General features: G+C 67.6%; 4 protein-coding genes and 1 long non-coding RNA gene across 17 annotated transcripts; 2 read left to right on the top strand and 3 right to left on the bottom strand.

The window, feature by feature from the left end:
- Positions 1-453: 453 nt before the first annotated feature.
- MXRA8 (matrix remodeling associated 8) lies at positions 454-5,419 on the top strand. Its single transcript, XM_016144468.2, has 10 exons — positions 454-1,201; positions 2,284-2,307; positions 2,415-2,720; positions 2,820-2,921; positions 3,095-3,568; positions 3,760-3,918; positions 4,060-4,099; positions 4,179-4,255; positions 4,357-4,437; positions 4,636-5,419. The coding sequence occupies exons 1-10, from the start codon at positions 1,063-1,065 to the stop codon at positions 4,659-4,661; spliced, it is 1,428 nt and encodes a 475-aa protein (XP_015999954.1). The 5' UTR covers positions 454-1,062; the 3' UTR covers positions 4,662-5,419.
- LOC118608640 lies at positions 4,201-7,511 on the bottom strand. Of its 2 annotated transcripts, none has more exons than XR_004953016.1 (3): positions 7,372-7,511; positions 6,028-6,326; positions 4,201-5,637 (listed from the first exon to the last, which is right to left on the bottom strand). It is a non-coding gene; the product is annotated as an uncharacterized LOC118608640 (long non-coding RNA). The 2 variants fall into 2 exon arrangements; XR_004953017.1 differs by having other exon boundaries at positions 4,201-5,385.
- DVL1 (dishevelled segment polarity protein 1) lies at positions 7,507-18,027 on the top strand. 6 transcript variants are annotated; one of them, XM_036227383.1, is made up of 15 exons: positions 7,507-7,707; positions 12,005-12,074; positions 12,204-12,325; positions 12,568-12,671; positions 12,832-12,970; positions 13,418-13,511; positions 13,591-13,660; positions 13,729-13,868; positions 13,945-14,021; positions 14,101-14,168; positions 14,309-14,386; positions 14,924-15,055; positions 15,125-15,292; positions 15,372-15,569; positions 16,738-18,027. In XM_036227383.1, exons 1-15 carry the CDS (start codon positions 7,532-7,534, stop codon positions 17,121-17,123), a joined length of 2,022 nt encoding a protein of 673 aa, XP_036083276.1. In that variant the 5' UTR covers positions 7,507-7,531; the 3' UTR covers positions 17,124-18,027. The 6 variants fall into 6 exon arrangements, with proteins under 6 accessions (XP_036083276.1, XP_036083270.1, XP_036083286.1 ...); XM_036227377.1 differs by having other exon boundaries at positions 14,309-14,461; XM_036227387.1 differs by lacking the exon at positions 7,507-7,707 and adding an exon at positions 7,916-8,396.
- Positions 17,574-23,615, bottom strand: TAS1R3 (taste 1 receptor member 3). Its single transcript, XM_016144467.2, has 6 exons — positions 21,937-23,615; positions 21,550-21,850; positions 20,678-21,460; positions 20,379-20,582; positions 20,101-20,221; positions 17,574-19,744 (listed from the first exon to the last, which is right to left on the bottom strand). The coding sequence occupies exons 1-6, from the start codon at positions 22,119-22,121 to the stop codon at positions 18,801-18,803; spliced, it is 2,538 nt and encodes an 845-aa protein (XP_015999953.2). The 5' UTR covers positions 22,122-23,615; the 3' UTR covers positions 17,574-18,800.
- Positions 23,616-23,732: 117 nt separating this feature from the next.
- LOC107510704 (ceramide-1-phosphate transfer protein) lies at positions 23,733-27,268 on the bottom strand. Of its 7 annotated transcripts, none has more exons than XM_016144472.2 (4): positions 27,209-27,250; positions 25,682-25,950; positions 25,386-25,575; positions 23,733-25,272 (listed from the first exon to the last, which is right to left on the bottom strand). In XM_016144472.2, exons 3-4 carry the CDS (start codon positions 25,505-25,507, stop codon positions 24,750-24,752), a joined length of 645 nt encoding a protein of 214 aa, XP_015999958.1. In that variant the 5' UTR covers positions 25,508-25,575; positions 25,682-25,950; positions 27,209-27,250; the 3' UTR covers positions 23,733-24,749. The 7 variants fall into 7 exon arrangements, with proteins under 7 accessions (XP_015999958.1, XP_015999957.1, XP_015999955.1 ...); XM_016144471.2 differs by lacking the exon at positions 27,209-27,250 and adding an exon at positions 26,879-27,197; XM_016144469.2 differs by lacking the exon at positions 27,209-27,250 and adding an exon at positions 26,748-26,885.
- Positions 27,269-27,367: the final 99 nt, after the last annotated feature.

Here is a 27,367-nt window from a genome sequence, read left to right as displayed (position 1 = left end):
CTCAGGGGTGAGACCCGCCCCCCCCACCCTTCAGCGACTAGGGCTTGTGACCATAATGCAATCCAAATAGGCAGTCTAAAAAATGCATGGTGGTTTTGTGTGTTTTTTTGTGGTCGTTTAGATTTTTCTGAGGTTTGCTTAACTAGAAGGAATGGGTTTGGTACATAGTATCTGCTATGTTATTTCACATTTGTTTATGTGACTTTGTAACTTTTCCCAGAGTTTCAAATTTGCGCCTTTGAGGGGGAGCTCATAAACTCCTCCTTCCTCCTCATCCAAAGACTAGCTGGGTGGGGTGCCCCTGGAGCATTGTCACCGGGTCTGGGTGGGTGGGGGTGCTCCCAAGAGCAGTGTAACTGCGGGTTTGGTTTGAAGGACACCAGGCTTTGTCCTTGATGGGGGGCAGATATGGGGGTGGGCAGGCCGGAAAGGTGGGGGCTGCTCGCCCACTGGCCCCCTCAGTGCTCAGGGTCCCCCCCTCACCTCCCTGGCTTTATGGAATGTGAAGGTGCCTGCTGTCCCCAGGACCGCCCTGGGCCCCAAGGCTAGTGCTGCTCTGCTGCCCCTTTGCAGATTTAAGTGGTGCAGCCCCCCAGGATGGGGCACGGCAGGTCATCACTCTGACAGGAAGAGCCCATGGTCTGGCCGCCTGGGCTTCTGGGGGGGGGGAGTCACTGCCTCAGGATGGCCTCCTGCTGGCCTCCAGCTTCACAGTAGCCTTGTGGCCAGGCTGCCCACGAGGGGGGATACCCTGGGACAGTGTCCCTCTACAGAGGTGGGTGAGGGGCTGCTCACCCCAGAAGCGCAGCCCTGCAGCAGCCCCGGAAGGACCCCTGTCACAGATGCCCACATGGCATCGGGGACCGTGCCCTCAGGCCCTCCTGCCCTCAGAGGGCTGGGCTACTGTCTGGGTTCCAGGTTCCAGGACCGGAGCCGGAGAGGAACGGGGCCACAGCCCTCCCCCTCCCCACCAGCCAGCTGAGGGGAGCGGGAGGGGCCGGCAGGAACCGAGGGGCGGTGAGGGGGCGGTCTGCACACTGCCGGCCGGCCCAGGGCTCCGTGATGTCACTGCCAGTGCGAAGGGGGAGGGGGCCGGGCTGTTTTTCTGGAGAGTTGGAGCTGGAGTGGGACAAAGCGAGGCCGGCAGGCGCCATGGAGCTGCAGCCCCGAGTTCTGCTCTGGGAGCTGGTGCTCCTGCAGAGTGAGTGCAGGGGTGGGGGCTGGGGGGTGCGGACCCCCAGCAGGTCTGAGTGAGTTTGGGTTTTAGGCAAACCCGCACATCTGAGCTAAGCCCAGAGGGGTGGGACACCCCCACTGGGAAGGGGAGGGGGCTGGGGCCTCCGAGGGGGCAGCCCCCAACGATAAGGGCTCCAGGGCCCTGGAGAGCATGATGTCCATAGCGTCCTGCAGGCCTTCCCCTCACACAGAGGCCAGAGGCCAGGAAGGGCTGGGAGACTGAGGCAACGCACTGGGTCCCCCGTGCACCCCGCTGCTCAGGGAAGCCCCCAGACCTGCATTTCTCCCAGCTGTCAGGAGGGGAGTGGGTTGGGGATTGTGGGGGGCCTGGGAGCTGTGGGGACCGCAGGGTCTGCTCCCAGGCCCCCTGAGCCCGCCCCCAGGCTGGCTTGCTGACCGGGCACATTCCTCAGCCTGGGCTCACAGCCACATCTCCGGAGCAGGAACTTGGCTTGTGGGGCGGTGGATGGCGGGGTCACTCCCCATGTCCAGCCTTCCTGAGCTTCAGACCCTGGCCCTTCAGGAAGGCTGATGGGGTTCCAGCCCTGAGCACGGAGGGTAGGGTGGGGCTCCCAGCCAGCCTGGGACCCTCAGGGCTCGTGTGGCATGGCCCTCAGCAGGTGCATGGGCCACGCGGGACAAAGTGTGCGGGCATCCCCACAACTGGCCCCCCTGAGCACGAGGCTCCTGTGGCCTTGCTGCACTGAGGGTGATGGTGGCCACCCTTCTTGAATTTGGCCTGTGGTGGGTGACAAGCACGCACTCCAGAGCTGGCCTGTGGGGGTCTAACCCTGGCTCCACCTCTCACCTCCCGAGGCCTGTGCCCTGCCCTGCAGCCCAGCAGGGGGCGTGAGGATCATGTCAGGCCAGAGGGGAGCCACCCCTGCCTGCTTGCTTCTCTGGCTTCATCTGCACCCCTTAAGTAAATGTCGTTAGCACCCACCTCAGGGAGGACTACAGAAAGCACTAGGGTCCAAGTGCCCCTCTCCGTGTGGGGGTGGCCCAGATGCCCCGTCCCCATATGACGCCCTCTTCCTCCCCTTCCAGGCTCTGCTGTCCTTCTGTCCTCAGGTTAGTGACCACCTTCCCCTAGCGGTCCCCTTCCCATCTGGCCAGCCCCTCCCTGTACCTGATCCCCTGGGTCCCACCGGGCCCCCAGTGACGCCCCTCCCCATCAGGGCCTCCTGGGTCGTCGACGGCAGGCAGCTCCGTGGTGTCCGAGTCCGAGGTGAGCTGGGCGGCCGGTGCGCGCGCCGTGCTGCGGTGCCAGAGCCCGCGCATGGTGTGGACCCAGGACCGGCTGCACGACCGGCAGCGCGTGGTCCACTGGGACGTCAGCGGGCGCCGCGCCGGCGGCCCCGCCAAGCGGCTCGTGGACATGTACTCGGCGGGCGAGCAGCGCGTGTACGAGCCGCGCGACCGCGGCCGCCTCCAGCTGCCGCCCTCTGCCTTCCAGGAGGGCAACTTCTCCCTCCTCATCCGCGGTACGCGACCTTGAACTTCGGGCGGGCGCCGGGTGGGCGGGGGGCTGGGAGGGTCGCGGCTGGCCCGGACCTCACCGCGGTGTCCTCGCCTGCGCGTAGCGGTGGAGGAGACAGACGGGGGGCTGTACACCTGTAATCTGCACCACCATTACTGCCACCTCTACGAGAGCCTGGCCATCCGCCTCGAGGTCACCGACAACCGTGAGTGCGCGGTCCCCCCGCCCCGCCGCCCGTCCTTCCGCCGCGGGTGGCCCGCTCCTGGCTCCCCTCGCCGCACCCCGCGCGCTCAGCCCCAGCCGCCCCCGCCTGGCCCCGCCCTCTTCCCTCCCCGGGCCGCAGCGGGGCCCCCGGCGCTGACCGGCCTGCGCCCCCAGCCCGGGCTGCCGGCGCGCACTGGGACGGCGAGAAGGAGGTGCTGGTGGCGGAGCGCGGCGCGCCCGCGCTGCTGACCTGCGTGAACCGCGCGCACGTGTGGACCGACCGGCACCTGGAGGAGGCGCAGCAGGTGGTGCACTGGGACCGGCAGCCGCCCGGCGTCCCGCACGACCGCGCGGACCGCCTGCTCGACCTGTACGCGTCCGGCGAGCGCCGCGCCTACGGGCCGCCCTTCCTGCGCGACCGCGTGGCGGTGGAGGCGGACGCGTTCGCGCGCGGCGACTTCTCGCTGCGCATCGACCCGCTGGAGCCGGCCGACGAGGGCACCTACTCCTGCCACCTGCACCACCACTACTGTGGCCTGCACGAGCGCCGTGTCTTCCACCTGAAAGTCACCGAGCCCGCCCCCGAGCCGCCCCCCAGGGACTCCCCAGGCAACAATGGCTCCAGCCACAGCAGCGCCCCAGCCCCAGGTGCAGAGGGCCGCCCCGGGCGCCCGGGGACGTTCAGGGCCGGGACCAGCCCGGCCCCTCCCTGTCCCACATAAGGGACCTGGGCGTCAGGAGGGCACCGGGCCCTTCCCGCCCCACGCAGTGCGGCAGGGCTGGCCTTGCTGGGCCGGGCCACTCGCTGGCTGACACCGCCCCCACATGGCCCCCCGCAGACCCCACGCTGGCGCGCGGCCGCAGCGTCATCAACGTCATCGTCCCCGAGGGCCGGGCCCACTTCTTCCAGCAGCTGGGCTACGTGCTGGCCACTCTGCTGCTCTTCATCCTGCTGCTCATCACTGTGGTCCTGGCCACGCGGCAGCGCCGGCGCGGAGGTGAGGGCCAGGGTCGGGGCTTGGCTCGCTGTGCCTGAGCGGGCGGCCCAGTGAGCCTTGGTGCTCGCGTGGGGAGGGTTTCTCCCGCCAGGGTGCGGGGGAGAAGGCCAGCCAGCCTTCAACGCCAGTCTCCCTCCGCAGGCTACGAATACTCGGACAAGAAATCGTGGAAGTCAAAAGGGTGAGTGCGCCCTCCTGGCTGTCCTAGGGGGCCAGGCCCTGCCCACCCGCTGCCCTAACCTCCACCCACCCCGCTCCAGGAAGGACGTGAATGTGGCAGAGTTTGCTGTGGTCGCAGGGGACCAGGCTTTTTATAGGAGTGAAGACATCCAATTAGGTGAGGGGCCCGAGGACGCCAAGGCCGGGAGCGAGGCTGCGAGGCCTGGGCTAGGGGAGCCCCATCTCAGGGGGCCTCACCCTGCTCTCCCCATGCCCCAGATTACAAAAACAACATCCTGAAGGAGAGGGCCGAGCTGGCTCACAGCTCTCCGCCCGCCAAGAACGTTGACTTGGACAAAGGTGAGTAGCTGGGAGGGGCCACCTCCGTCCCTCAGACCCGGGTCTGCGTCCCCCCCTGCCCACTCAGCAGGCTCCAGCCTGACCCCACAGGCAGGAGTCCCTTGCCACCTCCGTGACCCAGAAACGCCTGGGCAGTCCTGCTGGCTGTCTGCCTGTGACGGAGGGGCGGAGGGCAGCCACCTGTCCCCCGGCTTCCAGACTTCAGGAAGGAGTACTGCAAATAAGGAGACCCGGGCTCCTGGCTGGCCAGCAGCTCCGCTGACTCATCCCCGTCCGTCTGGGAGCACGCCTTCCCGACTGGCCCCCCTTCCGGCGGCTGGTCCCGTCGTCCTGGAGCTTGGCCTGGACTGGCGCACAGTGAGGCTACCTCCACACCCCTCTTCTGGCAGCTGCCCCCCTCCTCCAGGCAGCACTGGGCTCCTGGGACCCCGCCCGCGCTGTGGCTGTGCCCGCTCAGCAGCCGTTTGCAGGCACTCACTGCGGGGCCTGCCCTGCGGGGGAGTCCTGCCGGTGCAGGGGCGCCAGGAAGACCCCCTTGGAGCTGAGGTCAGCCTCAGGGGCAGCACTCACCCTCCTCGCCCCTTCCTGGGGGGAGCTGCCTGCTGGTCCATGACGTCAGGGCTGTCCTTACCCAGCCTGGCTGCCACGGGCCCTGCGTGGGGACTGGGGACTGCACACACCAGGCCCTGGGCCAGTGCCCCTCTGCGCCCTGGCCTGCCACCTGGGGCCTTGTCCCTGCTTCCCACCCTGCCCCAACTCCTTCCCAACAAACTGCATCGACAGTCACTGGGCTCCATGTGACTTTTGGCTCCTCCCTGCGCTGGAGTCTGGGGCTGCGGCATCATTTGGCTTCTGTTTTGTCTGAGGACAGGGGAGCGCTGAAGACGGTTCTAGGGTGGCCCATATGACCACTCCCAACACCCCACATTTGCTCCTCCTGGTCAGTTGCTGCCAACACAATAAAGACCATATCTGATTTTTAGACTCAGCGCCAGGCATGCCTCTGCTGCCCCCCTCCGTCTCCCAGGCACGGAGTCTGGGCCTGGAGCCCCGCACACTTTTTTTGATCCCCCCTGCCCCCCATTGCCCATTCCTCTGAGCGGCAGGTCTGGGTGGGGGCGTCCTTGGAAGAGTGACGTCGAAGCCAGTCTACAGCGTTTACTCCTGGGTGCGGTTTCTGGTCCTCTCCTGAGGCTGTATCTGGACGTGGGGATGGAGGGAGGGCGGCCGTTGGTTCGGCCTCTGAGCAGCAGATGCCAAAATGAGACCGGACGTGTGAGGATACGGGGGAGGGGCAGGGGGATGCGGGACCACCTGCCAGCGGGCGAGCGTGGCACTGTGATGGACAGGGGAGGGAAGGAGCCTCTGTGCTTCCTCTTTCCTGACCCCATGCTTCCAAGCCCTCCCAGGACAGCAGGGGGGTGGGAGGGGTGACTGTCACCTTGTGTTGGAAAACCCCAAGCTGGTGTGAGGACCCACGCAGGTCAGCATCCCAGCTCCCTCTCTGGGGAAATGAAACGGCCTCCGAGGCCGTTTTCATGAAGGCAGTGTCAGTAAACTCACGAACAGTAAAACCACAGGATTTATTACCTGGCGGACCCCACAAGCGGGGGTGGGTGAGCAGGGGGAAGGGCAGTCCTCAGTCCCAGGTCATGAGCCAGCAGGAGACCCGGCAGGGTAGCAGCACCATTTACTTCTAAGGGTTGGGGCGGCGGTCATTCATTCTTCACGGGCTCACCTCTGAGTGGTGATTTAAAAGGTGCCCAGGAGAAGCCAGGCCGGAACTTGGGTGGGAATCCTAGGCTCGGGTCCTTACGTGAGTCCAGACTGGTGTGAGCAGGGCTGTCACGCTGAAATGCCATTTTCTCGCCTCCTGCCCCGAGGAGCCACTGTGGCAAAGGCAGGGACGGAGGCTGGTCAGGGAGCTGTGGCCTGCGCATGCACCGCCCTCCCAGCCCAGTGGCCACCACTGTCACTGGACAAGGCCCCTCCCGTAAGCGTAGAGGCTCTGGCCACCCACTCGCCCCTCCTTGCAGAGTCCGGGCTGACCACGGCTGTGACAGCTGGACTGGCTACCAGCTTCTCTCCCATGTTGCGTGCTGTCCGGTAGGAGAGATGCTCTGGGGCTGGCATACAGCTGGGGCATCAGACCCTCTGCATCTGTGACCAGTAGCCATTGTGTCTAGGGGCGGGATGCTGTCACCCGGGGGCGCTCAGGGCAGGCACTGCCTTCCTGCTCCCTTGGGCACACAGCAGAGAGCATGGCAAACCCTCGCTCTACGGCCAGCCTGCCTGGCTTCCTCAGATTACCTCTGAGGAAGCCCGACTGAAGAGACAAGGCCCAGGCTTTGCAGAGTGGGTGTCAGCTTCACGGCCCTGCCCGCTCTCCCCGTCACAGCCAGGGGAATGGAAGTCAGGACCCCTGGCCCAGGCTGACCCAGGGATGGGCCCTAGCCTGGGCTCTTAGGTCCACACTCTGGTTCCTCCGGTCAGTGGTGGACAGGTGGGGTCTTTCCCTGTGCTGGCCCGCTGCCCGAGGATGGTCATGACCAGGCGGATGGGCCAGTCCCAGGCTCCCGCCAGCTTCAAGGCTCGTGGGTATTGCACACTCTATCCCCATCACTCTCGGTCCCATCCTGGGACCACTCTGGCCAGCCTGGAACTTCCTCTAGTGGCCTTAAGTCTTCCTCCTGGGGTGGGGAGGAGCGAGAGCCACTCACCCCAGTGGGAGCAGCCGGAGGGGCGCTTCCCCGGGTCTCGCTGGACCCACTGAGGACCCCACGGAGGCTAGTGCATTGACAGAGGGGGGCGGGGGACTCCCCTTCACCTACTGCCAGCAGCACCGGGGCCGGGGCACATCTGTGCACACGGGTGTACGCACAGCTGCTGTGCTAACCCCGCTGTCGCCTTGGCATCACGTACACATGCTCATACCTGCACTCCCCAATCCACCCCGCATTCACTTGGCCAGGGTTTCTCGGAGGCCCCGTGGGTTCCGACAGAGGGCGCGCGAGGTTGCAGCTGGCACCGCGGCGCAAAGCGACCGGGTGTCCTCGGCTCCCGGCGGCGACTCAAGTGTCTCCAGCTTTTTCCAATGCCCCAGCAGCCCGACGATGTGACCAGGGAGTCTCTGGATGCTGGGCACCCACGGACCCGGGAGTCCTTGCGAGGGGCAGAGGACCGCAACCCCGCTGAGAGACACGTCCCCGGCGTGGGGCGTGGCTCGGGGCGGAGGGTCCCCCTTCCGATAGCCGGGGACGCGACGTACAGGTGGGTCCTCACCCGCCTCCTGCCTCGGGAGGCGCGCCCACGTCCGATCACTCGCCGGCGGCCCGGCGGTGCCGCGAGACGCCTGGCCGCGGCAGAACGCGCGCCCCGCCGCCCCACCCCGCGCATGCGCGGCGCCGCCCCGCACCGCGGGCGGCCGTGACGTCAGGCCCCACCGCGCTCTCGGGCGCCCCCTGCGGGCCGCGCGCTCAGCCGGGCGCCGGGCGGTCCCTGGAACTGCACGGCCCGAGGGGCCGGCGGGGCTCGCGGACGCGGCCGGGCCTCGCGCACTCTCTGCCTGCGTCCCCGGGCCGGGGGCGGATGGGCGGCCGCGGGCCACGGGGCAGCAGCCAGGACGCGCGCGGAGCCGGGGGCAGCGCGGCGGGCGGGGCAGGGGCGGCCCGGCTGGGAGCGGCGGGCAGGCGGGGTGCAGGCCAGCGGCGGGGAGGCGCCCGCGTCCGAGCCCCGGGCCGGGCCTGAGCGCCGCGCGGGCCCCGCGCCTGCCGCCGCCGCCGCCGCGCCATGGCGGAGACCAAGATCATCTATCACATGGATGAGGAGGAGACGCCGTACCTGGTCAAGCTGCCCGTGGCGCCCGAGCGCGTCACGCTGGCCGACTTCAAGAACGTGCTCAGCAACCGGCCAGTGCACGCCTACAAATTCTTCTTCAAGTCCATGGACCAGGACTTCGGGTCAGTGGGCCGTGGGCCTGTGCGCGGGCGCGGGTGTTGGCACCTGTCGGCGCTTGGGCAGGGCCTTGGGGATCCTGGGGCCGCGCCCCGGCGTGGCGTGTCCACCTGTCTGTGAGCCAAGCTGGGGACGCACGGATTCCTGACAGCCCGCCCAGGAGCCTGAGCGCTGTGGGCAGTGGTCCGGAGAGCGACCTGGCTTCTCCACCCGCACTAAGCTCTGTCCTCTGCCTGAGTGTGTGTGACCTGCAGGACAAGGTCTGGCCCAGAGCAACTCTGCAGTCCCACCTGGCACCTTTCAGACTCGGGGCGTTGTCCCTTATTCGCAGAGGTCAGGTCCTTAGGGCTGGCCTGGGGGCTTGTGATTTATGAGGTCTGCGGTCAGAGGAGTGTCAGGGGGGCAGCGAAGAGGGAGTAGGGGTAGGCTTCTAGCCACCCAGTGGTCCCCTTAGTTAGCACGGCCGGCAATTAGGTGATTTAGGACAGGGGCATGGATCTGTCTGCTGGGGTCTGCAGAAGTTTCCAGAGGCTCAAGACAGCTTACCCTGCCTCCCCACCCCCACTCCAGGATCCCGAGAACAGGGCAGAGGTCAAGGGTCACTCCACCCACCCCTGGTTGGGGTTGCTTGCTCATTGGGTCTCTGTCCCTGCTGAGCCGCATAGCACTAGGAGTCCTGGGAACAGCCTCTGGGTCAGCGTCCCTGTGTCTGGCCTTAGTGGTGGCCGTCTGGGCCGAGGGAATGTCCCAGTTGCCTGGGCTGGGCCTGGGACAGTGAGCAGCAGGCTGGCTGTCTGCTCAAGGCCTGACCCAGCTCAGCTCAGGTAACCTGAGTCCCTTGCTCGGCAGTCCTGGGGAGGGGGAGCCAGAGGCTTGGCTGCCCTCAGGTGGCCCTTGTCCTTGTATGTGGCTGCCTCTTGAGACGTTGACATTGAGGTCATTTCTTGGATTCTCTAGTTTGCATGGGCCCCGGGCAGCCCTAAGCCAGGTCCAGCTGGTGCTACTCTGCAGCTCTGGGCAGCCTGAGGGACATTTGGGCAACTGGACTCTTGTGGGCCCCCCACCCCCAGGGAGGGGCAGAGTGGAGGGTGTGTCCCTGGCAGCTTCAGGCTGGACGCCCCGGCCCTGCCCGGCTGGCCTTTTCTGCTGGCTCAGGTTATGAGCCACGAAGGGCCAGGCCCCGCAGGTGCAGCATTGCGTTGGGGAGTCTCGTCCCGCCCCTCCCCTGCCCTCGCAGGACCACGTCACACAGTCTCTGCTCTGCGTCTGGGCTGCTTTAAATGTGACCATTGACTATGTGAAAAGTTGGTTTTGTTTTTAACTTACTTTATTCTTTTAACAAAAATTGCTGAAGTCACACGTGGTGTCTGTCACAAACCGAAGCCAGCAGAGAGTGTGTAGTGTGGCGAGACACGTGCCCGACCCCCCAGGTTGCTGCTCGGGGTGTGTCCCGAGGGGCCCGCTGCGTCTCCTGTGTCCAGTAACCACTGTGGGCCACCCACGAGCTGCAGAGACCTTCACCCCAAATGCACTCCCGGTGGAGGCTGAGCCTGTTGGGGGCTTTGCAGCACCTGTGGGTGTCCTGGCTGGGGAGGCGGGTGGGCGGGCCAGTCTGGGTCTCGGAGCAGGACTGGAGTTCTGTGGGCGGGCCTGGAGGTGGCTGGGGTGTGAGAGGGAACAGGAAACGGCTGGGAGGCAGGGGGCAGCGGCGAGGTCCAGGGCGATGGAGCGGGGTGACGCTGGCTGGGGCACTGGGTAGGCAGAGGGGGGGTGGGGAGGTTCATCTTATTTCCTCCCTGGGTCTCTGGCTGGTGGCCTGGTCGCCTCAGGAGCCTGGGACAGGACTCCACGAGCTGCCTCCTTTCTCCCTCCCCTGAGCTTCGTCCTCAGGGCTCCAAGCTCTGCGGACGGTGTGGGCTTGTCAGGCAGTGGGCTAGACCCCTGGAGCGTGTGGCCACTGCTCGGGCTTAGCGTGGAGGCCTAGTGGGCCTCGTGGAGGTGGGGGAGGGAGGGCAGGTTCCCCTGGGCTGGGGTAGCCCGCCTACCTACAACCAGGCGGCCTCAGGTTGGGGCTGTGGGGAGCACCCTGGTGAGCCCAGGCCTCCTGCACCCCACTGTGGCCTGGGCCCTGAGCTTCCTGAGCCCATTCCTGGCCACGGCAAGGGAAGCGTGGTTTGTGGTGGGGCCAGCGCCACGTTCTCTGGCCCGGGCCCCACCCTCGTGTGTCTTTGGCCAGGTGCGTGGAGGGTCCTGCATCCACCCCTCACTTTGCCCGTGCAGGTCACGCCTGGACTGGCCCAGCCCAGCTCGGCAGGGTCCCTGGGCCAGTGGTGGGCTGGCCTGGAGCTGCCGACCAGGCTTGTGAGTGGCCATGCGGTGGGGACTGAGCCCCGAGGCTGAGCCTGCAGGAGGTGGGGGCTCGCGAGGGCTCGGGGACAGCCCTCCCCATCACGGGCCAGTTTTCTCTGCCGACTTCCTGCTCTGCGGCGGGAAGGGAGGGTGGGGAGACCCTGTGCCTCTGGGGGTGCACTGAGGGCTGTCCCACGGGGATGGCGTGGGGAAGGCTGGCCTGGGGCATGCTGCAGCCTCAGGAGCCCCCAGGCCCTCCTGGCCCTCAGCTGTGTTCGGCTCCAAGGGCCCTGCTCTGAGCAGATTCCTCGCCAGGGCGCGTCTGCGGGGGTGGCGGGCGGGGCGGGACGGCCACAAGTCCAAGCTTAACTGGGATCGCGCCAGGAATTCTGAGGTCAGGGGCAAGCTGCCACCGAGGTGCTTGGGCGGCCGCCTCTGGGGGTCACGGGGACTGCTCCGTGGTCTGCTCCCCGGCAGTGTGGCCGGCCGTGAGAGGGCAGTTGGGGACTGTTTCCTGGCCCCCGCTCTCGACCTCGTCCCTACTCCTGGGCTCCCAGGCCAGAAGTAGGCCCATCTCAGCCCCTGAGGAGGGCCCTGTGCCCTTTGTCCTGGGGGCTCTGGCATCTGTCCGCTCCCTCCCAGCCGAGCCGGCTGGGCCTGTGTTGCCCAGTGCCCTGACCCTCAGGTGGAGGGTGGGGTGCTCTGTTGAGTGCAGGTAGGATGTGGGCTCCTCAGCCTGGGGACCACTGGGGCCTGGCGCAGCTCAGTGGCCTCGTCAGCGCTGGGTCCTCTCAGGGTCCTGACTGGGTGGGCAGTGTGGCCTTGAGTGTCTGGGGGAGCCAGGCAGGCCCGGCGGCGGGGGCCTGGGGCTGCTCGCCTGCCTCCCTGTGGCTGAGTCGGGAAGGGTGGAGCTGGGGTGTGGCGGGGAGGCTGCAGGTGGCTACCTGGGCTGTGTGGGGACCAGGCCCTTCTGGGTGTCTGCTGCTGTGTCACTCAGAGACGGTGCTCTCGGCCCGCTGGGCCTCCCTGTCTGTCAGCTGCAGCCACCCCTGGGCCACCCCAGCTCTTCCTATGGTGACAACCTCTCGAGTGTCCTCGGCCGCGTTCTGATGGGGTCACAGGCTTCCCTGTGAGCTCTGCCATCCGTGGCTGCGGTGCATGAGCTGGGGCGGCCCCGGAAGAGTGTTCTGGGCAGGGGCAGACTGGCGTCCCGGCGGGGGCGCCCCCGGCCGAGGGCCGGGTCTCAGGCGGCGTCTGCCCGCAGGGTGGTGAAGGAGGAGATCTCTGCCGACAGCGCCAGGCTGCCCTGCTTCAACGGCCGCGTGGTCTCCTGGGTGAGCCCTGCACGGTGGCGGTGGCGGGCACTCCGGCGGAGGGGGGAGGCCGGCCACCGCGCCCCGCGGGCCCCATGGGCGTGGCCTAGGGGCTGCCGGGCTTCCCCGAGCCACTGCTCTCCTCCGCAGCTGGTCCTGGCTGAGGGCGCCCACTCGGATGCAGGGTCTCAGGCCACTGACGGACACGCAGACCTGCCCCCGCCTCTGGAGCGGATGGGCGGCATCGGGGACTCCCGGCCCCCCTCTTTCCAGTAAGAGCTCTGGGGTGCGGAGCCTGGTGGTCCTGCGGGGCCCCTGCCTAAGCCTGTTGGGGGGTGGGCAGCTGAGCAGGGACCCCCAGTCAGTAGAAGCTGGTCAGCAGAGGAGGAGCGGGCAGGGAGGCCCAGCCTGGGTGAGGGGGCGGACAAGGGCCCTCCTGGGGGGGGGGTGAGGATCCAGAGGGCATCCGATGGGGGCCCGGCCTGCCCAGTTCATGCCTCTCTCATCGGCACAGCCCGAATGTGGCCAGCAGCCGTGAAGGGATGGACAATGAGACTGGTACCGAGTCCATGGTCAGCCACAGGCGGGAGCGAGCCCGGCGCCGGAACCGTGAGGAGGGTACAGGCTGCACTCCAGCCAGTGGCGTCTCTGGGGAGGGGTCCCAGGCCCCCTCAGGGGCCCCCTAGCTACCCCAGAGTCACCCTGCCAGCTCCCAGGTCAACAGGTACTTGAGGATGGGGGAACCCCACAGTTGGCTTCCCTCTGTGTTGCCCCACAGCTGCCCGGACCAACGGGCACCCGAGGGGGGACCGGCGGCGGGACCTGGGGCTGCCCCCCGACAGTGCGTCCACCGTGCTGAGCAGCGAACTCGAGTCCAGTAGCTTCATCGACTCAGACGAGGATGGCAGCACGAGCCGGTATGTGGGTGCGGTGTGGGCGTGGGTGCGCGGGTGTGGGCGAACGCAGTGGGTGTTTGTAGTGGGCGGGGGCGTGCCATGAGTGCGCATGCGCACGGCTGCTTATCGTGGGCATGGGTGCGGGGCTGAGTGTGGGCGTGTGTGCATGCGTGCGTTTGGGTGTGTGTGCAGGTGCGCGCGCAGGTGCAGGTGCCCGTGTGCTCGTCGTGCACACACTGTGTGCCAGTGCAGGTGGCCGCGCCAGGGTCCCTTGTGTTTGCGTCTCTGTGTTTGCCTGAGGGTCGCCGTCCCTGTCGTGTGGGGCTTGTGCCACCGGCGCGGGGTGGGGTGTGCACAGCCAGCAGCTGGGCCTCGTCCAGGCCCCGCATCTCAGCTGTGTGAAGGGGGGTGCCCGTTCTGCCGGCCGCACCCCCCTGCAGCCTCCCTCCCGCCCCGACTGCGCCCCAGGCTGAGCAGCTCCACGGAGCAGAGCACCTCCTCCCGGCTCATCCGGAAGCACAAGCGGCGGCGGCGGAAGCAGCGCTTGCGGCAGACGGACCGCGTAGGTCGCGGTGGGGTGCGGGGTGGGGTCGCGCCTGCGCCCTGGCCCTGCCGGGCCCCTCATCCGCGCCCCTTCGCAGGCCTCCTCCTTCAGCAGCATCACGGACTCCACCATGTCCCTGAACATCATCACCGTCACGCTCAACATGGGTGAGGCTTCGGGGGGCCCCCGGGGGGGCGGGGGGCTGGGCGGGGTGCTCACCGCATGGCCCACGCAGAGAGGCACCACTTCCTGGGCATCAGCATCGTGGGCCAGAGCAACGACCGGGGTGACGGCGGCATCTACATCGGCTCCATCATGAAGGGCGGGGCCGTGGCTGCGGACGGCCGGATCGAGCCCGGCGACATGCTGCTGCAGGTGCGGGCCGCGGGGGGTTGCTGGGGGGCCGGGAGGTCAGCGCCCCCGCGCCACTCTGCCGAACCCCTCCCTCCAGGTGAACGACGTGAACTTCGAGAACATGAGCAACGACGACGCTGTGCGGGTGCTGCGGGAGATCGTGTCGCAGACGGGGTGAGGCCCGAGGGCCCGGCGGGGCGAGCGGGCGGCCCCACGGGCGGGCCCGGGTGACCTGCTCGCTGCTGCCCTGCAGGCCCATCAGCCTCACAGTGGCCAAGTGCTGGGACCCAACGCCCCGGAGCTATTTCACCATCCCGAGGGGTGAGTGGCCCCACGGGGCTGGCGGGCAGGGGCCAGGGGCGCCCAGCCCAGCCTGAAGGGGCTCTCTCCTCTGCCTTTGTGCTCGCTCTCTCCCCCACCTCCGCCCGTCCGTCTGTCCGTGCCACGCGGCGGCTGCCCAGCTGACCCGGTGCGGCCCATCGACCCGGCCGCCTGGCTGTCCCACGCGGCGGCGCTGGCCGGAGCCCGGCCCCTGTACGGTACGAGCCCCTGCTCCAGCGCGGTCACACGCACCAGCTCCTCCTCACTGACCAGCTCTGTGCCCGGCGCGCCGCGTAAGTGGCAGCTCGCGAGTCAGGGGGCCGAGGCGCTCCCCGGCGTGGTCACACCGAGGGCCAGCAGCCCAGGCCTGCATGCTGCTGCCAGGCCCGCGCGGGCGGGCCCAGTGCCAACGCGTGTGCGCCCTTCCCCAGCTCCCTTCCTTCGTGGGGGCGGAGGTGCCCGGAGGAGCCCGGCCAGCCCCCGGGGTCCTTCCCGTGGGGGGCTGTGGCGGGCGTAGGGAGAGGCTGGTGTGTGCATGCAGCCCGTCTGCTCGCCTGCCACTGGCAGGACCCGCCCAGCTGGTGGGGGCGGGGAGGGCCGAGCCACATCGCCTGTGGGCTCTGGGCGGTGTGGGGTCCGTTGAGCAGTGGGTGGCCCACAGCCACCCGGCCTCTGAGAGGCCGCAGCTGGCAGGGGAGTCCGTCCTGAGCCCCCCACACCCCTGCTGCCGGCTGAGGAGGGGCCGTGCCTTGCAGAGCTGGAGGAGGGGCCGCTGACGGTGAAGAGCGACATGGGCGCCGTGGTCCGGGTCATGCAGCTGCCAGACTCCGGCCTGGAGATCCGCGACCGGATGTGGCTCAAGATCACCATTGCCAATGCTGTCATTGGTGAGTGGTCCGCCGGGCGGGCCGGGGCGGGCCGGGCGGGCCGGGCCGGGCTGACGTGTGGCTGGCCAGGCGCGGACGTGGTGGACTGGCTGTACACGCACGTGGAAGGCTTCAAGGAGCGCAGGGAGGCACGCAGGTACGCCAGCAGCATGCTCAAGCACGGCTTCCTGAGGCACACGGTCAACAAGGTCACCTTCTCCGAGCAGTGCTACTACGTCTTCGGGGACCTGTGCAGCAGTGAGTGGGGCTGCGGGCCGGGGTGCCCCAGAGGGCCCGGCCCCCTGCCCTCACCCTCACCCGCCCCCCCCCCCGCCAGGTCTCGCCGCCCTGACCCTCCACAGCGGCTCCAGTGGGGCCTCGGACCAGGACATGCTGCCCCACCCGGCCGCCCCCTGGCCCCTGGGCCAGGGCTACCCCTACCAGTACCCGGGGCCCCCGCCCTGCTTCCCGCCCGCGTACCAGGACCCCGGCTTCAGCTACGGCAGCGGCAGTGCTGGGAGTCAGCAGAGTGAAGGTGAGAGGCTGCCGGGGGCCAGCCCCCTGCCCTCCCTGCCGCCTGGCTCTGCCCCTGCGCCCCCCGCCCTGTGCGCTGCCCCCTGCTCTGTGCTTGGGCCCTGGGTGGGCTGCCTTCGGAAGGGGCGAGTGGCTGAGGGGAGCCAGGGGGAGGGAACCTGGGGAGCTGGCTGCAGGCGAGGCAGAGGCAGAGGCAGGAGGCTGGGAGGTGGGCGGGAAAGCTCGGTGCGGTGACAGTGGGGACGCGGGGGTACGGTGGCCCAAGACGGGGGAATGGCGGAGCAGCCCCGGGGTACGGTGGAGGACAGCCATAACTGCGGCCCCCACTGGGATGCAGGAAGCTGAGGGGAGAGCCCAAAGGGCATGTCTGAGCAGTGGCCCGAGGCTGCGTGGGGGTCAGTGTGGACGGCGGGCGAGTGCCCGCAGGGTCTGGGGAGGAGTCGGGGAGCTGGCTGAGCAGACCCAGACAGCAGAGCAGGTCAGGGGCAGCGGTGCTTGAGGAGAAGCTGCACTGGGTACCTATGGACCCTGGGCAGGCCCAGCTGGTGGCAGGTGCGCCCTGCCGACGGGCATGGGTGCTGGGCCGGGCCTGGTGTGTAACTCACGCTATCCCTTGCTTTGTGCTGAGCAAGCCTTAGACTGAAGGACTAGCGGAATGGACCCTCGGGGCCGGTAAGCCAGGGTCCTGCCCGGCGTCCCTCTCGGCATGTCCCCGGCCAGCCGGCATCCTCCGGTTTTCGGTGCTTCCTGAGAGCCCGGGACAAGGCTGAGTCGAGTAGTTGGCCAGGGCCCTGGGGTCCGATGGAAGGTGGGTCTTGGGGCGGGGGGCCCAGGACCGCTGACGGGAGCTCTGGCCCCCCGGGCCTTCACTGGCGCCCGTTTTTTAGCTGCAAGCCCAGGCACTTGGTGCAGGTGTTGGGGTGAGGTGTGGGGCGTTGACTGACCCCAAGTGTCCCTGCCTGCCTGCCGTGTCCCCCCACCCAGCCCCGCCTGCTGCAGCTGCTCCCGCGTCTCTGGGCCGGCTCAGCCCTGCCCTTGAGTTTGCATGGCCGCCCCCTCCCTCCAGCTCATGACCACCAGGTTTCGGCCTGACCGCTCTAGCAGTGTTCAGTGGTTCTGGAAGAGGCAAGGCCAGGCACTGACCAGTCCTCTCCTCTCCTCCACCCCAGGAAGCAAAAGCAGCGGGTCCACCCGGAGTGCGGGCGGGAGCAGCCGGCGGGCCCTGGGCCGAGAGAAGGAGCATCGCGGGGCTGGAGCTGGAGGCAGCGGCAGCGAGTCAGACCACACAGCCCCGAGTGGAGTCGGGGGCAGCGGGTGGCGGGAGCGTCCAGTGAGCCAGCTCAGTCGTGGCAGCAGCCCGCATAGCCAGGCCTCGGCGGCCCCAGGGCTCCCCCCACTGCATCCCCTGACGAAGGCATACTCAGTGGTGGGCGGGCCGCCTGGGGGGCCTCCCGTCCGGGAGCTGGCCGCTGTCCCCCCAGAGCTGACGGGCAGCCGCCAGTCCTTCCAGAAGGCCATGGGGAATCCCTGTGAATTCTTCGTCGACATCATGTGACTGAGGCGCGTGCCCGCGGCCGCGCCGGCATCAGAGCACGGCCTCGAGCGGGTTCCGGCCTGCCTCGGTGGCGGCCGTGCTGAGTAGGCCTGCCTGTGCTTCCACGTGCACGAGCGGTCATGCTGTGGGGTCCGGGGAGGGGCAGACGGGGCAGGCTGGAGGAGAGGGGCCAGGGGTGGCCCTGGCCACCACGATCTGCACCGGGCAGCCGTTGGCTGCTGGTCAGAGCCGTGTCCACGCAGGCCTGGTGGGCGCACGTCTGTCTCTGGGCAGGTCTCACCTCCCCCATGGGTGCACGCCTCAGGGCTCCCCCCACCCCAGTCAGCCACACTGCACAGGGCCCCAGGCCAAGCTGAGAGGTGGCTGCTGGGCCTGGCCCACTCCTCGGGGCCCACCCATCTTGCCCAGGCTGGGGTCATCCCAGGGGGTGGAACTGGGGCCCACGGGCTCCATGGTAGGGGTATAATTTATTTATTTATTGCTTGGCCTGAGTCCTCTGGGGGAGGTGGCGGCTAAGCCAGCCCCCCACCCCCAACACACACACACACCCGGTTGGAGCAGTTTCAATGTCTCCCCGCTACTGGGTCTCAGAGCAAATGCAGGGGCACAGGTCATGTCTGAAAGTATGTGGGAGGGCCGGTGAGAGGAAGGCGGGGGAGGCGCGAGTCGCCGAGGGGCCGGGCACAGGTGCGGACAGCGGCTGTGGGCCGGGGGCGGGGCGGCCAGCCCGCCCTTCCGCGCGGCTCTCAGGTGACCGCCCGCCCGCACACGCCACTTCCCAGTGTCTCTGGCCTGCACGTGTCTGCGCTGTAGATACTGCATCGAGTCAGAGCTCCACCTGGATAGTTAATAGAGCTGCTTCTGTGTAAATGCTATTTTAAACACTAAAAAGCATTTAATTTAATGGGACTGACATGTGGCCTCTTATCTCCTGCGCGGCTGCCTTAGGAGATTGGGACATGGGGGCTGGTCCAGCTTCACCGGGGTCTGGCTGAAGCTGACCCAGGACTGGCCAGGTGCTGTCATTTGGGTCCCGGCTCAGTGACCAGGCTCTGACTCTGGGGCCGGCAAAGTCCTGGCAAGAAGGCTGTCCGGGGCGCTGGCTCCGGGCTCCAGGGGTCCGTGTGGCTGGCGCTGGCCATGGTACTGCCCCACCACCATGCCTGGGCTCTGTCCGTGGTGCTGGTGGCGCGTTGACCCCCATTCTACCAGCTCAGGCCTGGCTAGGGAAAGGTGGCGGCCGGCCACCCCCTTCCCCGAGTGGGCCTGTGTCCTGCACTGGGGCCCACGGTCAGGGTAGCTCTAACCCACTCACCAGCCCCCCACTTCAGCGATGATTGGAGGGTGCGTGGGCTTGGCCCAGCCAGGTGGGTGACACCCAGTGTGGTCTAGCTGGGGCTTTACTGAGCTCTTGGCAGGGGCTGGGCAGGCCTTGGCCAGGAGAGGCAGAGCCTGACTCTGGGGGCCCAAGTGGTGAGATCTCAGGGCCGAGCCCCCTCATGCACACTGCAGGCTTAGGGTCATTGGGTCAAGGTCAGCAGTCAGCCTGAGGTTAGAATCTAGAGGTGGGGATTCTCAGCAGAGTCGGGCCAAATCTGCAGGTCACTGCATAGGAACCTGGTTTGGGGTCCTCTCAGCCAGGTCTGGGTTCACTGGGTAAGCTCACCGGGTCAAGGGTCACTCATTTTTGCCCTGAGTCTCATTCCCTCCTCTGCTGCCCCCCCGCCCTCCCAGGAAGAACTCAGGGGTGTTACGCTCTGGCTGCCACAGCAGCAGGAAGCACTTGGGCAGGTAGACGGTGGCCAGGATGCCCAGGACACAGAAGAGGTTGGCACCCATCTGCACGGCAGGCTGGTAGGCCACATGCGTGTTGGCAAAGAGGGGCACGAAGGAGATCCAGGTGATGAAGTAGCTCAGCATGGCGAAGGTGAGGCCGCGGGCGCTGTTGTAGCGGCCGGGCTGGCTCGGTACCAGGAAGGTGCCCAGGAAGCAGAGGGAGGCCAGTATGATGTTGGTGACGTGTACCAGGCCAAAGCTGACCCAGGAGCGCACGTAGCAGTGCACCAACACCTCTGTGGGCAGCACCTGCCAGTCTGTCACCACCTCTGGCGGGAAGCCTACCAGGTACCACACGCACAGTGCCGCCTCCGCCAGCATGGCAAGCAGCACCACCAGCCAGGCCCGGGGCCCCCGCAGGTGGCCGCGCAGCCGATCCGCCCAGCTCAGTGGCAGCTGCGACTCCACAAAGATGTCCGCCGCCTGCAGGAGGAGCGTGCTCAGGCAGCCGGTGAGCGGCAGGTGGAGCAGGGGCTGCTGGGCCAGGCAGCTGGTGCGGCTGGGCCGGCCGGGGATCAGCAGGACGCTGATGCAGGCCATGCTCAGGCAGGCCAGGCTGAAGACGGCCTGTGGCCCGCCCGAGGCCAGAACCAGCGGGCTGTCCCGGTGCTGGACAAACAGCCCCAGGGCCACCAGCACCAGGCCCAGAGCCAGGCCCAGCAGCAAGAGCAGCAGCAGCACGATCAGCTCCCCCCACGCCAGGAACTTGAATTTGCGGGGGAAGCAGTGCAGGCTCCGGTCTGGGGACCACTTGTCCTCGTCACACTGGGTGCAGGTGAGGTCATCTGTGGTGCGTGGGAAGGGGTGCTGGGGCACACGGGACCACTCCAGGCTGTGTGCTCCCAGCCCTGTGGGCCCCCTCCCCGACTTCTGCTTCAACTTGAGTCCACCCATGGGGAAGGAACTCAGGTGAGAAGGGGCTCACCTGGGGAGGGGCTCGCCTATGGAACGGGGCTCACTTGGAAATGGAGGCCCACTGGGGAGGGGCTCCCATGGGAAGGTGCTCACCTGGGTAGCAGGACTCATCTGGAAATGGGGGCTTACCTGAGGAGGGAGCTCACCTGGAAAGGGGTCTCGCCTGGGGAAAGGCTCACCTGGGGAGGGGCTCCGTGGCGAGGGGCTCCGTGGGGAGGGGGCTCACCTGAGTTGCTCTTGTAGCTGCCTGCCTTGCAGTCCACGCAGTCGTAGCAGCAGGAGTGGTAACCTTTTGCCCGGCGCACCTGGCCCTCCTCGCACTGCCGTGAGCACTGGGACACAGGCTCCTGGCACGGGGGCCTCAGGACTTAAGCTCTGCTCAGCTGCGTGCACCTGCCCGGGACCGGGGGTTGGGTCCCTACTCCCCGAAGGTGGAGCCAGAGGTCTTTCCTGGACATGGGTGCGGGAGCCACGGGTGGCCGGGGACAGCAGCCTGGCACCCACCTCGCTGCCTGGTGTGTGCCAGTGCATCCGGGAGCGCTGCAGCTGCAGGCTGCCGTCGAAGGCCCCGACTGTGCGGGGCTGGGGCTTCCGGTCCTGCCACACCCACAGCTTCAGGTCGTAGCCCATTTCCACGTTCCCGCTGTCGTCGAAGCGCATGGGCAGGCCGTGCGGGCGGAAGGTCAGGTTTATCATGTTCTCCAGGAGCTGGGCGGGGAGAGCGAGTGGGCGGGGCTGGCCGGGCACAGGCCCCGCCCCCCGCCCCCAACGTCCCGTGGCCCTGGCACGCGCAGGGGCCTCACCTGCCACGGCTGCACGCGCTCCCGCGAGGGGCAGCCCGAGGCGTTGCAGAGCAGCGTGTTGTGCAGGGCCTGGGCCACGCCGTACACGGCGGCGTAGGCCGCGAAGGCCTGGTGGTTCGGCAGGTCGGCCGACACGTTCTGCAGCGTGATGTGGTCGCACTGGGAGCAGCGCGGCCCCACCACCTGCTCGTCCCGGCCCGGCTGCTCGGTCTCTAGCGAGGCGCAGTGGGCGGGGTCGGCGGCCAGGGCCAGGCAGGTCTGCACATAGGACGAGAACTCGGGCATCGGGGCTCCGCGCTGCAGGAAGCCAAGCACGGTGCCCATCTTGTCCATGCCGGGCAGTGTCATGACCAGGTCAGAGGTCAGCCAGGCCTCGCTGGCCACCCACACCTTGGGCGAGAGCCCACAGCGAAGGCTGTAGATAAAGAAGGTGCGCGCGGTGCGGGCGGAGGCGAACAGGACCACCACCTGCACGCTGCTCTGGTTCACGCGCTGCAGCAGCCCCAGCGTGGCGTCCGCCTGCGCGTGGGGGGCGGGGGACAGCGGCACCAGGCCCTCGTGGGCGATGCAGATGCCCCGCGTGTTGGCTATTCTGGAGAACAGGCTCAGGCCCTGCCGGCCGTACTCGTCGTCGCTGCCCAGGGCGGCCACCCAGTTCCACCTGAACTCCTGCAGCAGCTCCACCATGGCGACCGCCTGCACGCGGTCGCTGGGCACGGTGCGGAAGAAGGACGGGAACACCTCCCGGTTGCTCAGCTGCTCCGTGCTGGCGCCGTAGCTGACCTGCAGCAGCAGGGAGAGGTGTCCCGACACAGGGGGTCCCACGGGCGGGGCTAGCGGGGGCCGGGTGACGCAGAGAGACAGGGGCACACCTGGGGTATGAGGAAGAAACCGAAGAACTTGCCGGTGACGATGGCGAGCTCGGAGGAGTGGGGCCCGATGACGGCCAGCACGCGGGGCTGGTACTGCGTGTAGTCGCAGTCGGCAGCGACGTCACGGCTGCCCGCCTTGGCCATGAACATGAGGCTGGGCTTCATGGCGACCACGGACTCCGAGCACGTGTCGAAGAGGTCGAACCCCAGGCGCAGCCCGGGCAGCAGGGCGGAGCTCCTGTTGATCTCCTCCACGGCCATCTTCACGGCCAGCGCCCACAGCAGGCCAGGTGCTGAGAACCTGGGGCCACACGGGGCTGCAGGCGACCGCTGCTTCGTCCCCGCCCGGGGCCCCGCAGCCCCGCCACTCACCCCCCGCCTCCGTACCTGGAGCACACAGGGGTGTTGGGCTGCGTCCTGCCGCTGAGGTCTGCATCCTCTGCAGTGCGCAGCGGGAAGAGCCCCCCCAGCACGTAGTCCCCTGGCATCCGGAGCTGCCGGGACAGACACAGGGGAGCCCCCACCCCATGGCCCAGGAGAGCTGTGAGGCCCAGGAGAGCCAGGCCTGACATGGCAGGTGGCCGCTCAGCGCAGGGATGGTGAGTGGGCGAGCCGGGCGGGGGCCCCAGTTATGGCGAGTTAGGGCGGGGAGGGGCAGAGGATTTGCTTAGCAAAACCCTCGCCCGTCCTCACCTGCTAAGCCTGGGGGCCCCTGGAGACATCTTCGCTTTCCTGGGCCCACAGGCTTCCACATCGGACTGTTACCCTGGTGCCAACAGGTTCTCTGCCCAACAGTGACCCAGGAGGCAGGCTCTGTGCACCCACTGACCGTGACCTTGTTTTGTTCCCTGCTTGTGCCCAAGCCCTGTGGCACCCACCCATTCTTGGAGGGGAGGAAGGATTTCTCTGCCAGAGCGTCCTGGAGTCTCTGGCTGCCTGTGGGAGGGGCTTGCAGGTGCCAATACCCTGGGGAGAAGGCACAGGATACCTTCTCTCCCCAGCCCTGGGGAGGCACTGTCAGCAGTCAGGAGTGGCTTCGTCCTTAGGCCCAGGGGGCAGCGTGAGGTGGGTGTCGAGAGGACAGTGGACAGCCAAACAGCCTTGCCTCCGCCCTGCGGTAAGGGTGCAGAGGGTGCTGGGGTGGGGCCTGTGGCCTTTCAGCCCACCTAAGAACGGTGCAACTTGGGGGTCTGGGCCACCCCTCCACCAGGGGCCCAAGGCCTGGGAGCTTAGGGAGCGCACTGGCTAGCTGTGCCCACACTGGCCAAGGCCCAACGCAGGTGCCTCCTCGTGGGGACAGTGCGCAGCTGGGCCTGCAGGAGGGGTGCATGCAAAGGAGGCAGGGCAGGCTGTAACCAAATGCAGCAGGTGGAGCAGCGCTTCCTGCTTGGCCTCTGGGCTCAGGGGACCCGTCTCACTGACACCGTGCCCTGTGGCAGAGATGCACGTCAGGCCTCAGGCCCCCAGAGGAGGGAGGAAGCTGGTGACACCCGTGGGGTGGGTGGCCAGGCCTGGCGGACATTTACAGGAGGTGGTCCGGGGGCCTGGGGTTTGCCTGTCCCCACGGTCCTGTGCGGAGGGCCTGCTCTGCACGGCACTCAGGACACCCGTGTGCACAACACCCACATGTGCACGACACACGCCAGTGCGCTGCACCTGTGCATCCACCATACACGCACCACACATGTGTGCACACACGGGGGCCGCCTTCGCTCTTCGGCCTGTGCCCCAGGCAAGTCCTTCGTTGGCCTTGGCTGCCGCCGCATGGGGCACAGCAGACCCTGGCGCCGGACACTAGGGTTTGGGAATGATACTGGGTGGAGTGTGAAAGGGCCCTTCCCGCCACGCGTCCTCTTTCTGCCTGGGCCCCTTGGGGCGGGGGACAGCCCCCGCTCCACGGGCCGCAGTGTGGCCGGCCCAGATCTGCCTTTCCCGCCCCTCAGGTGACTCTGTCCGTCTTCTCGCCTGCGATGTGGGGGTTATCGTGTGGGCCTCAGCAGGGACCAAGAAAAGCCTGCACGGGGGCACCTGTGGCATCGCCACGCCCCCCCCACGGTGGCCAGGGCACACCTCATGGTCCCGTGGTCGACGCTGCTCTGTCAGCGCAGCAGTGGGGCCTCAGGCCCCTTCCCGTCGGTGAGCAGGTGCCGGCACATCCCATAACCCCGTCCTGGAGCGCAGCATCAGCTTCTATAACCGCAATTTATTCATGTCGGGGAAACCGCCACCCGTATCGGTTTCCGAGGGTCCTACAAGCCCCCAGGTATGCACAGCTGCTGCGTGGCGGACACCGCTCCCCTGGCACCATGGACCTGAGATCACCACGAAGAACCAGTGGAACAGGCCAGGCTCCCAAGTGCTCGGCGACGGCTGGGCTGGGCTGGCTGCCGCTGTCATAGGCGAAGCGGTCCAGGCCCCTCCGTCTGCCATCCACCCTGGGTCTCCTGAGCTCCGTGGAGATAGAGCGGTCAGGGGCAGAGAACAGTGAACGCAGCATCTTGCTGGAACTGGGGAGGGAGAGGCCACTTGGCCCAGCAGTCACGGGCCCCCAGGGGCTCTGGGGTTGTGCTCCGCAGACTCACAGGCGGCTGCCTGGGGAGCACTGGGTGGGGAGGCTGCAGGAGGCAGCAGAGGCGGAGCCGGCCTGTGCGTGGCTCCCACTGTCCCTGCTGCAAACACGTGGGGCCCTGGCTAACAAGGCGAGGGGCAGGGAACGGGCTGCAATGCCAGCCACTGCCCAGGGATTCTCTCCCTGGCCTGGGGACAGCTTGCATGGCACAGAGGAGCCGGAAGCAGCCCACCTGGGCAGACACTGCATCCTGGGTCTGGGAAGGACACGCATAGCTGAACATGCTGGCCGGCGGAGGCTGCCCTCCTGGGACCTGCGATTCACCCCATCTCACAGACCACAGGCCAAGGCAGCCTCCTGGGCTTCTGCAAGGACGCTGGTCCTGCACCACCCCCGCCTCGCCTCCTGCACATTACCCACTGGGTGACGCCTGACTGCACGCACAGGGACCTGGCCGAGCGTAAAGCTAGAAGGCCCAGGCAGAGCGAGGGGACAGGTGTGGAGCACACGGCCAGACCTGCGTTCTCGCATGTGGGCCACGTGGCCTGTCATTCCCCATGCCCCGTCTGCAGGGGAAGAGTGGTCCTCCTTCGCCCAGGACTGACAGCCCAGCTGCCCCGGCCTCCAGCCCCTAGGGCAGGCCCAGCAGGGCGTGCTCGGCGTAGAGCTTCTGGGAGATGCTGTACACACGCTCGATGAAGGGCAGGGCCTCGCCCAGCATCTCCACAGCCTTCTCGGGGGGCCCCACGTTCATGGCCTCCAGGAAGGCCCTGCGTGTGGGCAGCGTGCAGAACGCCACGGTGACAGCCCGGCGGACGATCCAGGGGTGGAAGGCGGCCAGCGAGGCGTTGTAGGACTCGGTGCAGAGCGTGGCGGTGCTGGCGTCCTCCGGGCTGGTGCGCAGCCCCTCCAGGAAGAGCTGCAGCCAGCGCAGGGCCCGGTGCAGCCGCAGCACCGTCCGACAGCCCGAGTCGGGGTGGCAGGCGCGCCGCTCCAGGTCCACCAGCTTGTGGCCCACCTCGTAGGCCACCATGGACTGCAGGGTGCTGTAGTGCTCCCGTCCGGGGCCGCCGCACAGGCCTTCCATGATCTGCACCTTCGTCACCACGTCCTTGGAGATGAAGGAGAAGATGGCGCCCAGGCTGTTCAGGAACCTGTGAGAGGCGCAGGCACTCACCTCGGGGCAGCGCGCCCCGCCCCGTCTCCCAGGCACCCGGGGACTGCAGCCAGCAAAGCCCGTCTTCGGGCAGAGGTCTTGCGCACGCACCTGATCAGCCCCTTCCAGCCGGCGAGGTAGTGGTCCAGCTGCACCTCCTCCGCCTCGTTGAGACACTGCTTGAAACTGACCAGGACTACTTTCAGATTGAAGTCCGATTCCGAGTCAGCCATTTTCCAATGGAGGCGCCGGGTCCGGCTGGTGGGTTGTCTCGCTGAATTAGCTCACACCTTGGGCAGGCCTGGAAGGAAAGAAGCAACTTGGGTCCCACTGTTCCCCACTGGAAGTCCGCAGTGAGCCCCTCCCCAGTCGGGCCCCTGCCCCAGGAGCCTGGGACACTCACACACCTGACCCTGCGGGGCCCTATGCCGGCCCCTCCTTGTCACTCAGGCTTTGCCGAACGGCTCTGCTATGTCTTACTCACGGCGACACCTCTACTCATGTGCTCTTGCTAGTTGCAGGGACGTGTGCTGTCCCCACCTAGAGCAGGCGCTGTTCTAGGCACTCAGGTGACAGAGAGCAGCAGCTCAGCCTTGTCTGGCAACATTCTAGTAGGGGTGGGGTCAGGCAAGACCAAGGATAGGGAATTCCAACAGGGCAGGAGGAGGAGCGTGAGCTGTAGAGAGAGACGGGGGGTGAGGCAGGCTGGCCGGGGAGGGGGCCCGCAGCCTCGCCCTTCCTTTCTCACAGCTGCATCCATCCCGGAAGCCAGCACGGAGGCCATGGGCCAGCTTTTGCTGGACAGAAACCAATCTTTTCAGCTGTACTGACACTGTACTCAGTACTTGTACTGACACACGTCTCACCCAGATGGGCGGCTGGGCCAAAGGCCTTTCCACACCGAAGATGGCCACAGGCCATCCCACAGCCCCGAGGAACCTTCCGGAAGTGCCACACTCCTGCTCTGGATTCTGCTTGCATTCATACAGTCACTCCACAAACATCTAAGCACCCACACACTGAGTGGGTGCCACTGAGCACCCTAGCCCTTGCCTCCCTGGGTGCCCAGGGCTGGCACTGCAGGGTGGCTCTGATGGGCCTTGGGGACCTGACTGCATCCTACCTCGTGTCCAGGAAAAGCTCTTATCTCACTAGGCCTCGGGGTTCCTGTGCCTTCGGTGCTGGGTGCCTCAGCAAGGGTGGGAGGCCACCCAAGTGGGGCAATAGCCCCAGCCAGGAATGATCCCTGGGAGCCTATGCAGCCTCTGCCCCCCACTCTTGTGGGCAGGTCACTCACCAACCTAAGACCTAGTCCTTCATCTCCGGGGAAAATGGGCCAGGAAATCCTGCCTTGCCCACCATCTGTGGGAGCGTCCAATGGGGCCCAGTGGATGCTGAGGCCCTGCAGGCCCCAAGGCTTTGACCGTATGCCTGGCATCGGGTGGAGCCCCTACCCCTTGGAGGTGAGCTCACCCTGCCTCACGTGTGGGGGGAACCTGGCCTCAGGAAAGCGTCTCTCCAGGACTTTCGGCGCACCCTTCCCCTACTCAGCGCCTCAGTATTCTGCCCGCTGAGCAGGTGGCCTCTGAGGCGCGCAGGGTTACCTTCCTGGCCACCAGACAGCCTTCGGGCCTGGCCTTCCTGCCCAGAACCCGCGCCGCAGCCAGCAGCAGCTGCCAGGAGCCTTTCAGAGAAACAGGAAGGGCAGTGGCTGCGCAGCCAGGGGGAGGGCAGTCCGCCAGCTCTGGGAAGGTGACGCACCGCACCGCCAACAGCCCCCAGAAGCAGCCGAGGGTCAGGGCTCAGCGGGAGGGCGGCCTAAGCGCCCGAGCCCTGTGGCCGGCAGCAGGACGGCAGGCTGAAAGCCCCCAGGGACAGGGGCGCCCGCCGGCTGAGGTCGGGCTCCGTTGCCCGGCTGCGCTCCGCGCGCTCACCTGTGCCGCCGCCGCTGCCGCCGGGGCCGCGGGACCCCGCCCGCCCGCCGGGATTGGTCGCCGGCCGCCCAATTGGGAGGCCGGAAGCGCGGCCCCGTTTCCGGCGGCGCACCGGAAGCCGGCGCCAGGGGCTGCGCCTGCGCAGTGCGCGCCGCGGCC

Source organism: Rousettus aegyptiacus, unplaced genomic scaffold, assembly GCF_014176215.1.
Source record: "Rousettus aegyptiacus isolate mRouAeg1 unplaced genomic scaffold, mRouAeg1.p scaffold_m13_p_1, whole genome shotgun sequence".
In the NCBI taxonomy this organism is placed as follows: Eukaryota; Metazoa; Chordata; class Mammalia; order Chiroptera; family Pteropodidae; genus Rousettus; species Rousettus aegyptiacus.
The sequence above is the reverse complement of the archived record's forward strand: the minus strand, read 5'-3'. Positions and strand labels throughout refer to the sequence as shown.